A 16,334-nucleotide genomic window follows, 5' to 3' on the forward strand; every position below is an offset into this window, starting at 1 on the left:
ATGATTGTAGGTTCAAATCCTGGTTTGCCTCAATTGTTTCTTGGTTTTCCAGCACCATACTCGTACTTGTGGGTTTCACTGAAGTGGTTAACATCTGGGACCTGCATCACTTGGGGCTTTCCTCCCACATGAGGCTGACGATGTGATATACCAACTCACTAATAGATGCAGCAAGTGTGTGCACTGTTACTGAATTCTTTCAGTGTCTTGGCTGCTTTTAGAAAACTTGATCACATTTGGGGATCCCAGAAAGTGGATAAAGCACTCATTTTGTGATTTTAACACAAGTGTTGGGAGTGACAGAAGAATACATGAAGCTCCCTGACTGCATATGGAGCAAAAGAAATGATTTTAATAACTTCATAACACAAACACATGGGTCTGCATAGCAACTCTGTGGATGTTGGTGTGATTGTCGATTCATGTCTGTACTATAGTATGTATGAACAGGCAAGTCGATGATGTTGGTGTGAGTGTCGGCCCAAGTCATCGTGATACAAGGATCTCCACAGGCAACTCAGCAACTACGTGGAAGAACATGGTGTCTTCCATCTTCCCAAGGCAAGGGAGTTAACGGACTGTAAAAGTCCAGTTACCACCCTTGCCGAACTAGGCCGGAATTTCTGGGTTTGATCTGAGCGCCACCAGTGGCTATCATGAGTTATGTCCCTTCAATGTCCCTTCAATGTCCCTTCAATGTCCCTCTGATTGACCAATCAGATTCCACCTCCAATATCACATGCATTTGCTTCAATCAAAATGGCGGCGCCCAGTGAAGACAATCTGATCAATTAAATAATCAGGATCTATATTGTAATAAAACGGGTCTTACTTCGCGAAGTGCATCAAATCACACGAGCACCTTGATTAAAAGCATGAAAAGACTATCTGTTTAAGCTAAGTTGACGGAACACATGCTTTGCAAATCCTGCAATCGACCGAATCTGAATGGCAGTTTAGAACCGGATGTTGATTTTGTTAGCAATTTTGATTGGACAATGCATAGACTCGTTAGTCCAGCCAAAATATAGCTCCATAATTCCAGCCTAGTTCGTCAAGGGTGGAAACTGGACTTTTATAGTCAGTTAGCTCCCTTGCATCGGGAAGATGGGAGTCTTCAACTGTACTAACCATTCTGCTTATTTGCATTGAAGAAAAACAGAAACATATGAAGATATATGAAACCAGAGTTTATTTACAATTCTCCATTGAGAACAGAATATTGCACACATTACACAACATGACAAAAACAGTCCTCAACACTGTACACACTGTTCAGACAGCATGGGGTCATATCATCCTCTGACAGTACACAGCTAAATAGTCTGTTTCTGTCAAGGGATATCCGAGTGACCAGAGTTTCATTACAAATAAATATCTAAAAATGTACAACAAAGTTTAGCAAATTGTATAAGCTGCACACATTTGACATTCGGCCTAATACAAATAATGTGGTTCCGATTATACTCATTTTCAAAACAGTATGTACTGTATGAAATATCTATAAAAAAAACTAAAACCCTGCTCTGTGTTGGAGGGAAAGTATTTCACATGTTAGCAGTGTTTGTGTATGTTTTCATGTGGGTTCTTGGTTTTGTCATTAATAGTGGGGGGCACGGGTGGTCCAGTCGTCTAAAGCGCCGCGATTCGCTGTGCAGAGTTGCGTCCCTTGGGCACGTCAGAAAACTATGATTGTGGGTTCGAATCCCGGTTTGCCCTGATTATGTTTCTAGGTTTGTCAGCACCATACCCGTGGGTTTCACCGAAGTGGTAAATGTCCGAGACCTGCATCACTTCGGGCTTTCCTACCACATTAAGCTGACACGCCGTGATATAACTGGCATAATGTTAAAAGCGGCGTTAAACCCAACTCACTCACTCATAAATAGTACCACTGAGCATGCTGAGAAAAACAGGCACGGAAATGTGGGTTATTTGGTAAATCGGAACATCATCATCTTTTAAAATCCCACAGCTGTTGTGCAAGTAGCTACTGATACAACAGATTGAATCTACAGACAGCTCACTGAACCAGCCAGCAACCACATGCAGCCAGGAGACATCCCACACAGTTGGATCTGATGCATTGCCTGTCACATTAACTCCGCTTCACTTGACTCCCACGATCTGTAGGAATGTATACTTATGGCTTCTTGATGCTGATCCCTCACAGGGTAACGATTGTTGTGAGTCTATTCTTGTTGCATCATGGAAATCACAACATTTTCAAAATTCCTGCAGCAAAAAAAACCAAAACATTTAAGAATTCATTCAGTCTTGTAATTGTTCTTACATTAAAGATTCAGACTTATTCTTGATAAGGCAACCACTTTCTTAGAATATACGTTAAAGACAATGCCAATAAAAGCAGAGCTGTTATAGGTTCTCCCTTCAAGTTGCTGTGACACGGGTGGCCCAGTCGTCTAAGGCGCCGTGATTCGCTGCGCAGAGTTGCGTTCCTTGGACACACCAGAAACCTATGATTGTGGGTTCGAATCCCGGTTCACCTCGATTATGTTTCTAGGTTTGTCAGCACCATACCCGTGCTCGTGGGTTTCACTGAAGTGATAAACGAGACCTGCATCACTTCTGCCTTTCCTCCCACATTAAGCTGACACGCCGCGATATAACTGGAATACTGTTAAAAGCGGTGTTAAACAAACTCACTCACTCTATTAAACATTCTTTGCATTACAGTCCTGACTACTGACAAAATCAAAGTGAGCTCTACCTGGATGTGATATTTTCTCCAGGGTTGTAAAAGGGATTGCACAGCATGTCGACGTAGCCGTGGTGGAGCTTCCGGAACATCTGAAATACATGTCAGGGTTCATTATTCCTTGTATTTACTGTCAATGATACAGTTAAATTCACAATGACAGAGTTAGGGTACAGGGAAACGTTAAACAATAAACAAACAAACAAACAGCGAGTCTGACCACCTGATCCCATTAGTCACCTCTTAGTACATGCAAGGGTTGATGAAAATCAATTTTAACCCAGATCTTCCTGGGTAAAATCATCCTGTGTGTCAAACTTTACCCACTTGCTTGATTAGAGTGAGAGATAGTCAACACATGCTATTTAAATATTATGAAATGAAACCCTGTATATAAAAGAGTAGCTTTATTTATATATGAAGTATCAAATTTATGAACGGTCCACATTATAACTGGGCCATGGGCAGACCTTTATCAAGGCAAGAATGAAAACTGCATGTCAGTCATAAACCACAGTGTATCATGAATAGTGAGGTGAGGTGAGGTGAAATTGGGTTTAACGTCGCGTCCAAGATTATTGCACTTATATAGCGACGTGCATGCACGTGTATGTGTGTGTGGCTGCTTGTACTAGTCCGGACTGATGCCGATTTATAGTGCTAGCTCACTGAGATACCATGCCGCAGTTTAACATGAATACCCCACTCAGACACAGTATACTGACTCCGAGCCGACCAGTCCTTGTTTTAGCCCCTTAATGCCGAGCGCCAGACAGGGTAACAACAAGTACAATCTTTTAACGTCTTTTTGTATGACGCGGCCCGGGATCGAACCCTGGACCTTCCGCTCTACCACAAGACCACGGAGGCGGTCATCATGAATAGTGAGTGAGTATGGTTTAACACCCTTTTTTTATCAATATTCCAGCAGTGGGTCCCTGAATACAACACGGGGCTCAAATTAAGGAACTTGATGGGACTTGCACCAGGTTGCACCAGACTAAACCAGGTTGCACCTGCTTCAAAGATTGATGCTGTGTGGACAAGTAAGTGATAATCAGACACAAAAATTTGAATTTTTTGGACATGCACTTGGCGCATTTAGACATAAATATTGGGTTGCATTTTTCATTATTAGGCTGGGTGCACTGGTGCATGTTTTATATAGCTAAATCGAGCCCTGCCCCAAATGTTACAATGTATCAAGTTAGCTTGCTGTAATGTGGCAGTATTAAAAACACTTGATCTGATATGAAATGAGGAATGCATATATTTATTAATTTACTTGAGTGAAATGTTAATTTTAACTTTTCAGTTAAGTATTGCATATCATGAGTAGATATATAATATGTAAAATCTTTTTCAAGTGTTAAAAAATAGCCTAAGTTGTCGTTCAACAGTCAAATAATGAAGTTGTGTCATGAGGTTGTGTGACTTACCCCTCGAATATCATTGTCCCTCAGGGTGAGGTTGGATGACTCCACAACCACAACAAACTTCACTTTGGTGTTGGTGACATAGCCATAACTAGTAAAACGATCAAGGAGAATATTGGCAACAAAACAATCAATATGTCTGCACTGGTCATTACTGGTCAAGGTGGTGATGTGGCACTACGATCGCCTTGTGGTACGAGGCCCTGGCATCCTATTGCTGGGATCGGAACTGTATAACTGTATGCCCGTATGACTGTATGTCCTTAAGACTGCTGACTGTAGGTATGCCCCCAGTCAGACAAAAAGAAAATTTGTAAAAAACCTTTCAATCAGGGTACAGTTGGGTTGGTTTGTTTGTTGTTTAACGCCGCACTCAGCAATATTCAAGCTATATGAAGGCGGTCTGTAAATAATCGAGTCTAGACCAGACAATCCAGTGATTGATGTCATGTGCATCGATCCATGCAATTGGGATTGATGACATGCATCAACAAAGTCAGTGACCCTGACCAGCTGATCCTGTTAGTCGCCTCTTACGACAAGCATTGTCGCCTTTTACGGCAAACATGGGTTGCTGAAGTCATATTCTACCCCGGATCTTCACGGGTCAGGTAACATGGGATTCAACATGGCATTCATGTTTATTGCAATTATATAGCAACCAGCATGTACGTTTGTGTGTCTGTTTGTACTCGTCTGGATTCATGCCGGTTTTATAGCACCAGCCAACTTAGGTACCATGCCGCAGGTTAACATGGCTACCCCACAGAGACACAGAATACTGACTCCAAGTCAACCAGTCCTTGTTTTATCCCCTTTATGCCCAAGCTCATGGCAGGGTCATAAGGCCTGGCAATTAACGTCTTTGGGTATGACGCGGCCAGGGGATCATACCATCGACCTTTCTCTCTCCGGCAGAAGGCATATGGGTCATCTGAAATACATGTTAATAATTCCTGGTATTTACTGTCAATGGCACAGTTAAATTCATAATGACAGAGTTTAAATAATTTCCCTGTACTGTGATGGCACATTTAGAAATCACAGTTTTTCAAATAGAAGAGTCTGGTTACATTTTATCCCGTGAAGCCAGTGCAAAATGTACCTTGCCCAACCGGACAACACATGGAAAATGATGAACATTTGAAGAAGTTAAATGCACCACTGTCTAAATAAGTTTCTATAAAAAGTATTCCTCTAGTTGGCACACCTAAACATTTTTATCAGCGCCCTGTGGCACACTTGAAAAAACCCTTTCTATCCTGGCACTTCCAGAGACCATTCTTGTTAATAGTTTTTATTTGGCAAGCATAAAAGCTACAATTGAACCATATTGGCATTCTGTGTTGGTTCAAGTTTGGTTGAATCATGACAAATATGGGAGGTCTGGCACCGATGGCTCAGTCGTCTAAAGCACCACAATTTGCTATGCAGAGTATGTGACAAATGAGCTTTCCTCCAGCATTAATTTTGTTTGTTGCTTAACGCCGAACTCGGCAATATTTCAGCTACAGAAGGCATATGGGACTTCACACATATTTGTCCCTGGGCTGTTTGTTTGCACTGTACACAAGGATACACTTTATAATCTTCTGTGGGGTACAGCAGACCAAGATACAGCTCCCTCAGATCATTGGCATTTTTTCCAATAGAGCTAATCTTTTCTTCAACAACATCTAGTGATGTATGAACAGTATAATAAAACTTGAGTTCATTTTCTGTTGGCATCGTCTTGATGAACAAGGGATAATTCTGAAACAAATGAACATCTCATGAAGAAAAACAAGATGTAGACGCCTGCCTGTCTGGGACTGGTAATGCCTGTTGATAGCAGATTAGTGTTGTAATGTTCAACCGGAATAACATGGCCAAGGTGCTGACAGACCAATTGAGGAACAATTTAGATTCAGAACCACATGTGGATCCTGGCGGAGCCAAGAGGCAGAACTCTGCCATGTGATTTAGGGTACCTAAACTACTCAATCCGCTGTGGCCCCTAGGAAAGTATGGCAGTAATGCGAGCTAAATCAGGATCAGGCTAAAACAGCACTGCGTCAAAACAGCAGCAAAACTGCATGGGGAATATTGGTACTAGAGTGGGGTCAAGCTAAAACAACACTGCTTCAAAATGGCACCAAAATTGCCTGGTGAATTTTGATGCCAACTTGATTAAACAGCACCACATTTTGTTGGCAAAAATGGCACAATTTGTATTATTCGACATATATACAGAAATCATTACCATACATTTATTTATCACAAACAATATTTGCTGATATTTAACATTCAATCCAATCATACTATTCAACATAAATTCAACACAGACAACATTCTCTGATCCTGACATCATCTAAAAACCACTGGCTACACCTACTTATTACTGGTCATTAGCAAGCATGATGTTTGGCTTGCTTTTTTGCTTAATGTGTAAAAGAAAAAATTAATTAATTTAATCAACATTGAATATACACTTTCAGCACCAATTGTCTGCCAGCAGTCTCTTGTATAATTAAATAAACAAACTAATTAAAGTTGAATTATATTTTAATCACTAACTAACCACGAAACAATTGCGCAAAGACATATTGTTGGAAAACTTTTGTTGGGATAAGTGTGGTTTCAAGACACATATTTGGAAATACAAAATGATGTGTGAATCAGATACTATTACTTGTACTCATATTCTAAATATCTCTATCTCCATTGTCAATTTTAAAGAACAATCACTTGAATATAACTCTAGAATCTGACACATATACATAACGTTTCATTTTAATTGATTAAAAAAATTGTCACAATTGTACGAAGGTATGGTGCGGTTTTCGCAGGGTATTGCGGTGGCAATATTACTTGGTAGAGGTGCCGTTTTTGTTTGGTATCCATCTAAAAGTTGAACCCTAAACTGCTTTAGAGGGAAGAAGGGGATTAAGCATCACTAATGACTATTCCTGGAACAGGAGTGCAGCAGTGTCCCCTTGGTAAATCATAAACTAGCGCACCCCCTCTGTATCCGCCCATGCTCAGTATGATCGTTAGGCAATTGTTTACAATGAAATCCTGTCTACATGGTCATCGTTAAGACCACAAACCCTATCTCAGGCAACATGGCAGTCTATATTTATTTCCAATATCATCTTATAATTAGTAGTCAATGTTTGAAAAACACCTTCATAAGATACATCCTGAGAACCCCAGAAAATTCTTACAGCAACAAAAAAGTGGTGTTGGGCGAAATGTCCTACTTTTGAGTGGGGAATTGTGGAGAAATGTATGGTCCCCGTCAGCCTGAAATACATGCCTGACTGTAAAGCAGTGCCTTTATGCCAACTGTATTAATCACACTTTTAAAAACGATGTCAACCCATGGTGTATTAAATAAAAAATACATTTGTATTCACAAATATGAGCAGACATAAATGATTTTCATCAAACCTCCTTCGCAATCACTGCCACACACACCGCCATGATGTTTACGGAAGCAGAACTTCAGCCAATTGGAAAAGGCGTATTGTATATAACACGAAATATAAACCAATCAACACCAGCTTAACAAATCAGCACCGGAAGCACCTTTTCTCCCGCCGTCTTGAAATATCCGCCATATCAGTGAAGGCAACATCGTCGTGATGTCTTTGCGTGTGGATAAAGACGCCTTTTTCAGGCGAATGAAGAGGATTTATACCTCTTGGGCAGTAAGTTATTAATCAGACATAATGTTATGTTTTTTGTGTGGAAAATTATATCTCTTTAAGCCTAAAATGTTTCCAAAGCCAATGAAACACGTGATTTTTTTCCCTTCGTAAACAAAAAATATCAAAGTAGTGGTCCATATCAATGTCATGCTCTTTAGAATGTTTATAAGTGCGGACACAAATATTTGCCATTCTTAGCTAGTTTGAACTGGTATTGAATCTGAATGTTAGTGACAGATATTGGTCGAGATATGAAATTAATTGCACAAATATACATTAGTGTAAAGTAAAATGACGCCAAGCACGAATTTCGTCTATTTGCGCACTTCAGTTTAATGCTACATTCATGACATTGTCACAATTGAACCCGAAGCATGTTCTATTGTTTGGATACCGTATGATTATTATTGTTCAATTGAACCTCAAATAAACATAGATCTATTCATTTCACTTATAAATGCCTGTTCAAGGACTTGATAGATATCAGACACTGGTTTGCCTGGCCCAGACTCAATAACTCACAGGTAGTGGAATATTGCTGACAGCAGCATAAAACAAACACTACATTCATATGCCCAAACACTTCCTCCATATTATGAGTGGGATTAAATAAATGTCCTGACAGCAACTTCAGGTACCCATGGTAACAGAGTTGTAAAGTGCCACATGTGAATCTAACATATTAACTCTATTTAATTGTGGCATCACCATCTTCTACTTCCTGATACATGTATGGATCACACACTTTGCAAACAATATTGTTTCTTACCCTAAATGTTTGCTTTAATAACTGTTCACCAAACAATCACTGATTAGTACATGTAGTATTGAAAACATAAATAATTAAATAACTGTAAATCGTCAGTGGGCCAGGTATTTAGCCATCCTAAAAGATGGCAAACACACCAGAGATAAGAGCACATGCAAGTATCATGATGCGTATCAGAGCGTGAGAAAGGCATTGTGATCCGAATCAGACAGTTGGTGTTTTGACCACGTTGACCCAACCCTGTGAATCTAACATATTAACTCTGTTTATCTGGGACATTCATTAACTTCTAGATCTATTAGTATGTATAAGGCTGCACAAAATTTTAATTGGAGCAAGCATCAAACAAAATAGTTTTGAACTTTGAGCAACTTCAAAAAGACTTGCTGTGACCTTGCTAACTGTCAATTTGCCTCAAACAAGTACCCAACTAAAGTGCGTCACAGCAGTCTTTTGTTTAACATGGTTTTCAGTAGAAGCTAGCGTTATTTAGTGTTACTATACATACTATTGTTACCTTAGCTTACTTGACCAATCAGAAGTTTACCAGATTTGGGCTTCGGACTAGTGGCTAAAGACAGAGGCTGGTTCTTATTCTTTTTCCCAGTTGAGATGTTATGTATTGTCAAATTTTGTCATCATTACTGCGGAAGAACCCTTTTAAGGCTTTTGTTTCATTACAGCAATCGTCTGGAGATGACAGCTTGGCAAAGATAGATGCAATTGTAACAGCAGTAGGCGTGGATGAAGATGTTGTCTACTCCAAGTCTACAGCTCTCCAGGTAGCAACATCCACTGTATACATTTCCTTAAATCTGCATTTATTCTGTTGTCCACTGCTGAATGAATATTGCCACTGACTAGTATCCTAGTTTTAGACTACGTGAATGATTAGGATGGATCTGTTGTTGCAGACATGGCTGTTCGGATATGAGTTGACAGACACGGTGATTGTGTTCTGTGAGAGTGGAATCTACATCCTGGCGAGTAAGAAGAAGATTGACTTCCTGCGTCAACTGGAAAGTGCCAAGGAGAATGACCAGGGTGTACCACCGATCAAACTTCTCACCAGAGACAAGGTGAGTTTGTGCTCATGCTGCTTCACTTGACATAGTGCTGTCCTGGCTGTGGTAACTTATCCCTGTGCTGCTCTCTATGAACAATTTTGATATTGACTTGTTGCTACATAGAGCTACATGTGGTCCAATAGTATTTTTCTAATAAATTCCTGATTCGGAACATACTGCGCTAACAACCCTGCCATAATATACATGAATCGCAATCCCACAAAAACTACCAACAAGATTCGCTTCCTGAAACACTTGCCTTCAAATATGTGTACTTTTATTTTTGATCATGCAACTTTCTGTGTACCGTATTTTCTTGAGTATAGTGCGCACCCGTGTATAATGCGCACTCCCCTCTAGCGGGCTCAATATTTTGAGAAAAAAAAGAAATTTGAATATTATGCGCAGAAAAAAATTACACAGTACCCTTTCAGCAAAGTCCGGCGAACGAACGGGTGATGAGAAACTTCATCAGTACAAATTCGAAATTTGAGATAAAAAGTCACCAGACATGTTTATTTACCGATTAAATAGTATTTATTGTTCTGCTAGGCATTGTTTTATATCCAGGGATTAAGATTACCTTGTGTATTGTCTCGTAAACTAAGCCGGAAACAGCAATCAGCTGTACACACGTTTTCTTGGAATCGACCGGTGATTCGGTCAAGACACACCCAATGATATAACTTTATAGGATTTTTAATTCAAGGATCGGCAACAATTGTATCTGAAACTATTTTTTTTTATCAGGAATAATATATTCCATTATTTTCTTAATAATATGCAGCCTTTACTAAACATATTTAAAATAATAATAACCCTAAGCGAAGCAGCTGATCGCTATTCCCGGGTATTATTTTTTACATGGAACCAATCTGACCAGTCAGACATGATCGCATGATCGCGAGAATTTCATGTTGACATAGTATCGTCAATTGAAAACAAATATGACTTTTAACGAGTCAAAGTATGTCATTTATGATATATGTATCCATTCTCTGTCAACTAAAGTTCGTTTCAAGGCGTCAATAGCGGCGGTATTCTGACCATGGTTGCTGTTAATAACAGTGAGTTGTGCGATCTTCCGATTGCTTAACACACAATTTCGCCGAAATTAATAAAAACAAATTTTTTAACTTATCCTGCATTACTCCGTATTGCATTTACTGCTATGTTTGACAGAGAGACGAACTGTGTGAGATCCAGCTGCTGAAGAAAGTTGTCCCAACCAGCCCAGGAGGCAGCGCCCTCTCACAGTCGGCACGTGACCCGGAAGTCATGACGTCACACCAAAAGACATAACTGCTTTGTCACCTCCACGGACGGACGTACTTTGTATCCCTTGTGGAAATTAAAGCTTATTATTTGTTTTTTATATTTTGCGTGTTTCTACATTCATTATATGCTGCTACATTGTTACCTGTTATGGGCCGTGACCTTAGGGTCTTCCCATTCGTAAATTGTAACGTTTATCGCTCGTCTGTGGCTCACGTCACAGTAATTTACGGGCGCAATGTTGTTCCCGCCATTTTGTTTTCTTTCCCGCCATTTTGGCCATTCACCACGTGGCCACGTAATGTCGTGTTCTGCGTTTTGAATTCTCTCTTTGGCTTGGGTAATACATTACATTTATGTATGTTGTTTTGGTGTGCTTAAAGCCTTGCCTTTTCGCTACCTCTCAGCGTAATTGTTTCTTCTCATAAACTTCAATATAATACGAAGTTTATGAGTTACATTATGTCTCCCGTACTCTGTGGTTTTGCCACATGGTTATGTGTTTGCTTAAGGCTTTGCCTTTTCGCTCCCTTTTAGCGTACTTGTTTATCTCATAAACTTTAATAAAATATACTGTTTTTGAGTTACTTTATGCTTCCCATACTTTGTGATTGGCCACACATTATGCTTCCCGCACTTTGTGGCTTTGCCACATAGTTATGTTTTGCTTAAATTCCAGATTTTCTGCCTCGCTGCACTTGTTTCCGTGGGAACAAATCTGGTCGGGGCCGCCCCTTTCTGCCGTGATTGTACGACGCCCTGTACTTTCACAAGGCAGTGCCGATGTTGCAGTCATTCGTCGCTGTGATCCTTCAGCTCATGCGAGTATCCAGGACACACCTCGCTCAACGTGCTCGTCGACCCCCACCTACGTTGACGGCAGCAGCGCTCAGCGGAGCTTCACGGCGGCTCCCAACGTAGAGTCTGCCTCCCATGGCACGACATACGACCGTTCACGGTCTCCTACTCCACTGGCGGCTCCAGCGCTCCCAACGTAGAGTCTGCCTCCCATGGCACGACATACGACCGTTCACGGTCTCCTACTCCACCGGCGGCTCCAGCGCTCCCAACGTCAACGCTGATGTCTCCGGCGCCTCCGATGACTCGGCGCCTCTGATGACGCGGCGCCTCCGATGTCTCGGCGCTCCCGGCGCCTCTGATGACTCGGCGCCTCCGATGTCTCGGCGCTCCCGGCGCCTCTGATGACGTGGCGCCTCCGGCGCCTCTGATGACGCGGCGCTCCTGGCGCCTCCGGCGCCTCCGATGTCTCGGCGCTCCCGGCGCCTCTGATGACTCGGCGCCGCTGATGTCTCGGCGCTCAACAAGCTTCATGACAAGCTGATGACTCGGCGCCGCTTATGTCTCGGCGCCTCCGCATCCTCTGATGTCTTCGGCGCTCAACAAGCTTCAGATCAACAAGCTTTATCAAGCTCAGATCAACGAGCCGACCATCCGATCTTCTACTGCGGCTTAAGGGGCACCATCGGCAATCGCCTCCCCGGCGCCACTGCCCTCTTCTCTTGCTGCCGTCTCATAACTCGTCACACGGAGAAGCATGGTGAAACAACTGTCGCCGCTCCTTTCGCTACTCTCCCGTCGGTCTTGGGGATCGTGACTATCGTTCTACTTCCTGGGTGGAATCATTTCAACCAATAGACAGTTGGTCTGATTCAACTTGCCCACTGAGACGTTATCCATAATCCCGTCGTTTAAAGCGCTATGATTCCGGAGAGATGACCTGCGGGTTTCCATCGAAACAGAGCGTCATGTGAACAGCGTCTGTATCAGATTCGACGACGACATCCACTTACAAAGAGTTTACTTCGTCGACATCGCAGACATCAACGCTGTTCTACCCTACCCTAGCGCCAGCGTTCCTGAGAGAGACTCTTCCTCGGCGCTTCCCGGGTTTTCCACGACGCCCATGGGGTTCCGTGTTTTATCGCAAAACTCGGGTACACCACTTGATCGTCTCTCACACAGTTCATTGAGGATTGTCTGTGTGTGGAGTTTACACCTCAGTTCCGACTCCAAGGCGGTTTTCTCGGCTACTGCGCAGAGTGATTTACATGTCACGTGTCAAGTACTCGGACTGTCAACAACTCCGACCGGATTTAGGTCAACTTGCCATGGCAAGGGGTGCCATGTATTTCTACAGATTGGTTTCCATGTCTACCTGTACGCTTGGTGATACCACTCAACCAGGCGCCTGTCGCAGTCCATCCATGCACGGATGTTGGAAACAATAGACCTCCTCTACCAACACGGCTGTCACGAGGAACCTTGTTTCATCAACCCTTCGCTATAAGAACGATAGCGCCTATAGGCGTTCAAGGGATGGAAAAGATCGCCTTCCTTCGTCCGGTTTGATCTTTTCGACTACGACACCTTCCTATCTTCCGCCTTGACTACCGGACACAGTGTCGATTTGATACTTAAAGTCCCTCGGCCGTCCCACTGACCCCTGTTGCATACCTGCCTCGTATCGTGTTGTCGTCCTCCATCGTCACCTCGATATAAGAACAGGAGTACTTATACGCCGCTTCAGGGATGAAAACGATCTCATTACTTCGTGCAATGGCCATATTGCCTCGACTTCCTACTACCCGGTTACGTCGATGCCCCGGCGGTCGATTGTGAAGCTGGTTTACTTCGTCTACTTGAGGTTGGCTCGCAGGCGATCACACCTTTTTCCGAATCGTACCGACGGTACGCAATCGCAGACCCCTGTTGCTGACGACCTCCCCTGCCACCTTGTCAGTGGCTAGTGGCCCACGCCAGCCCACATTGTGACCACCTGTGATCCAGAGATCAACACCATTGGCACAGCAACAGCCTCGAGATAAATGCTTATCCAGGACGGCACTTGCTGATAGTGCATTCTCAGTCACGCCCTGTTGATCGTGTCCACTGACGACGTCACCGTAGTGTGGTGTTTGCGGACCCAGAGTTCTCGCCCCTCTCCCGGCGCCACAAACTCGACCGGCGCCCCCGAGAATCACCATCTTCGGCGTTCCAGGCGCCTCAAGCTCTCCGACGCCTCACGCTCTCCGGCGCCTCGGGCCAGACTATGTGAAACGGTCGACACCCCAACCCTAGATCTGTTTGCCTCATATCTGAATGTGGCCAGCTGTCGTCTTCCATTCCACCTGTGCCGGATACGACCGCTGTGGCAGTCGAAGCCTTCCATCGTTCCTGAGAAGGATTACGCGCGTACGCTTTTCCGACTCCGGTTCTCCCTCCCACGGTTCTTCAGAGATCCAGGCAACTCGACACCTGCCATTGACTTTGGTCTCGCCTTATTGGTCAGCCAGAAGTTGGGTTATCGACCTCCGAAACATAGCCAGAGACAACCCCTGGAACTTCCGGTGTGGTCCAACCTTCTGCTCCATCCACACGGTCTGTTGCCACACCCTCATACCCGCATGTTATCGTCTGCACGCCTGACACACATGCAGAAAGCCAAGGGCTATTCGGCTAGAGCGACCAAGGCTATTGCTTCAGCCCACCGTCCATCTACAGGGGGACTGTATGCTGATAATTGATGCTTGTTCCAGGCATTTTGTTCTGACAAACACCAGGATCCGATGACAGCGTCACCGCAGATCCTGGATCAGTTCCTTCTGTACTTGTGTAGCACCCATCGGTTGAAGGGCTTACCACCCCCACATACCTGGTCGCCATCTACTCCTTTCTGGCCATCCCGGACGATCGGAGAAAGACGAAAATTCCCGACCTACGGGCCTGGCTGCGCTCGTTCAGTCTTGAAGACCTGAAGACCAAGTTCGGACCGCCTGCGTTGGATCTGAATGTGGTCTTCAATGCCCTTCGAACCACTCCCCTCGTCTTCCTTCTTCGACCTTAAGTAGAAGACGGGTGTTTCTACTGGTTTTGACTACTGCCGCTCGAGTCCATGTACAGCACGCCCTCGACGTCTCCCATGCCCGGTTCGAATGCGGTACCCAGGGCGCCGCGTTCATCCTGGACCGTACTGGGACGTCAGCGTAAAGACTCAACTCCCAGGACAGCCTGATAGATCATTCCTTGTCCCCTCCCCCCTCGTCCAGTGTGGGTGCCGAGGATGAGGATGAGCGTCATTATGCCCAGTAAGGGCACTGAAGGTTATTCTACGATCTAAAGACTGCCGCAAGTCTAGGAAACACCTTTTTCTGCCGGTCTCCCCTTCGTCGCTGTCGTTGGTCAGCCGGAATACTTTTCCCTGTGGCTCCGGGCGGTCATCCTTAAAGCGTATGAGCCGCCGGATTGGACCCTCCCCCCAAAGGCTATTACCTGAAATAAAATGAGATCAGGGCGATCGTATTTACACTGGTTCTTCACGGTATACTGTTCCATCCCGTCGTTCAGGGAAGCCTGTTCGTGGCGATCGGACACCGCCTTCACCAACCACTACTTCCGTGATGTAGCCTTGAAAGTTGTCGCCGGCGTTCACAGTTTTGGTCCCTGGTTGTAGCCCAACAGGTCATCTATCTCCGACGCCACTGATTCTCCGATACCCTGAGCGGGGCCCGTCGACCTTTCTGGTGTTTATCACCCCAGACGAGACGGCTCTCTTGCGTTCCGCATTCGCTCTTAGGTCAGTTTTAGTTTTGGGTTACCCGACTCATTCTATTGCTGTCACCTATCCGGGTTTTACTTTTTGCATCAACTCTCGTTTCCTGACGACAGGAATGGTAGTAGATGTGGACACCGGCGCCGACGCCAACGCCGCTGCTTCTCTGGTACCTGAGCGGTGCCCGTCGACCTCACCGGTGTTCCTTGCCTCCAGCCTAGAGGGCTCTCCTGCGTTTCGCATTCGCTCTTGGGATTGGTCGTAGATTTTGCCGCCGACGCCGCTGATTCTTCGATTCCCCGAGCGGGGCCCGTCGAACTCTCTGGTGTTTATCACCTCAGATTAGCTCTAGGTTCTACTGCGTTTCGCTTTCGCTCTTCGGTAAGTTATATATTTTGGCTACACGCCTCATTGTATTTCGGTTACCTATTCGGGCGTTTTTTGCATCGTCTCTTGTTTCCTGAAGACAGGAATGGTCGTAGATGTTCCGGTCATCACTTGTATGCGGTGCGGATTCATCGGACCTTGACGAGGGTTTAATATGGTTCACATCTGCAAGTATGCCCACCGGCCAAGCCGTCTGATAAAGATGCAATACGGAGTAATGCAGGATAAGTTAAAAAATTTAGTAAAATCTAAATATTTTTTACATTTGTATACTTATCCTGCATTACGAAGTCTAAGTTCCCTCCCTTTCGCTACGCTACCTCCCCACGAAGTTTCAGATGTTATGTTTAAAGCAGTTATGTCTTTTGGTGTGACGTCATGACTTCCGGGTCACGTGCCGACTGTGAGAGGGCGCTGCC

General features: G+C 44.1%; 2 protein-coding genes across 2 annotated transcripts in view; one reads left to right on the plus strand and one right to left on the minus strand.

Annotated features, from left to right (window-relative positions):
- Positions 1-1,760: 1,760 nt before the first annotated feature.
- On the minus strand, positions 1,761-7,638 carry LOC124133929 (trafficking protein particle complex subunit 2-like protein). The gene is made up of 5 exons (XM_046498513.2): positions 7,588-7,638; positions 5,735-5,907; positions 4,159-4,246; positions 2,732-2,811; positions 1,761-2,235 (listed from the first exon to the last, which is right to left on the minus strand). The coding sequence occupies exons 1-5, from the start codon at positions 7,618-7,620 to the stop codon at positions 2,193-2,195; spliced, it is 417 nt and encodes a 138-aa protein (XP_046354469.1). The 5' UTR covers positions 7,621-7,638; the 3' UTR covers positions 1,761-2,192.
- A 72-nt stretch (positions 7,639-7,710) lies between these two features.
- Positions 7,711-16,334, plus strand: part of LOC124133931 (FACT complex subunit SPT16-like) — a 29,504-nt gene continuing 20,880 nt past the window's right edge. Inside the window, exons 1-3 of the mRNA XM_048397685.1 lie at positions 7,711-7,847; positions 9,300-9,398; positions 9,531-9,695. Of these exons, the coding sequence (XP_048253642.1) occupies positions 7,782-7,847; positions 9,300-9,398; positions 9,531-9,695 (330 nt within the window). The 5' untranslated portion in view covers positions 7,711-7,781. The remainder of the gene's footprint in view (positions 7,848-9,299; positions 9,399-9,530; positions 9,696-16,334) is intronic.

This window comes from Haliotis rufescens, unplaced genomic scaffold, assembly GCF_023055435.1.
Source record: "Haliotis rufescens isolate VD_foot unplaced genomic scaffold, xgHalRufe1.0.p SCAF_17, whole genome shotgun sequence".
NCBI lineage: Eukaryota > Metazoa > Mollusca > Gastropoda > Lepetellida > Haliotidae > Haliotis > Haliotis rufescens.

Excerpts from the sequence above, each read along its gene's own strand:
- LOC124133929 (XM_046498513.2), bottom strand. The coding sequence starts at position 7,620 with ATGGCGGTGTGTGTGGCAGTGATTGCGAAGGAG. Across the intron at positions 5,908-7,587 it reads TGGCAGTGATTGCGAAGGAG|AATTATCCCTTGTTCATCAA; the intron begins GTTTGATGAAAA and ends CATTTGTTTCAG. Across the intron at positions 2,236-2,731 it reads GGAGAAAATATCACATCCAG|GAATTTTGAAAATGTTGTGA; the intron begins GTAGAGCTCACT and ends TTTTTGCTGCAG.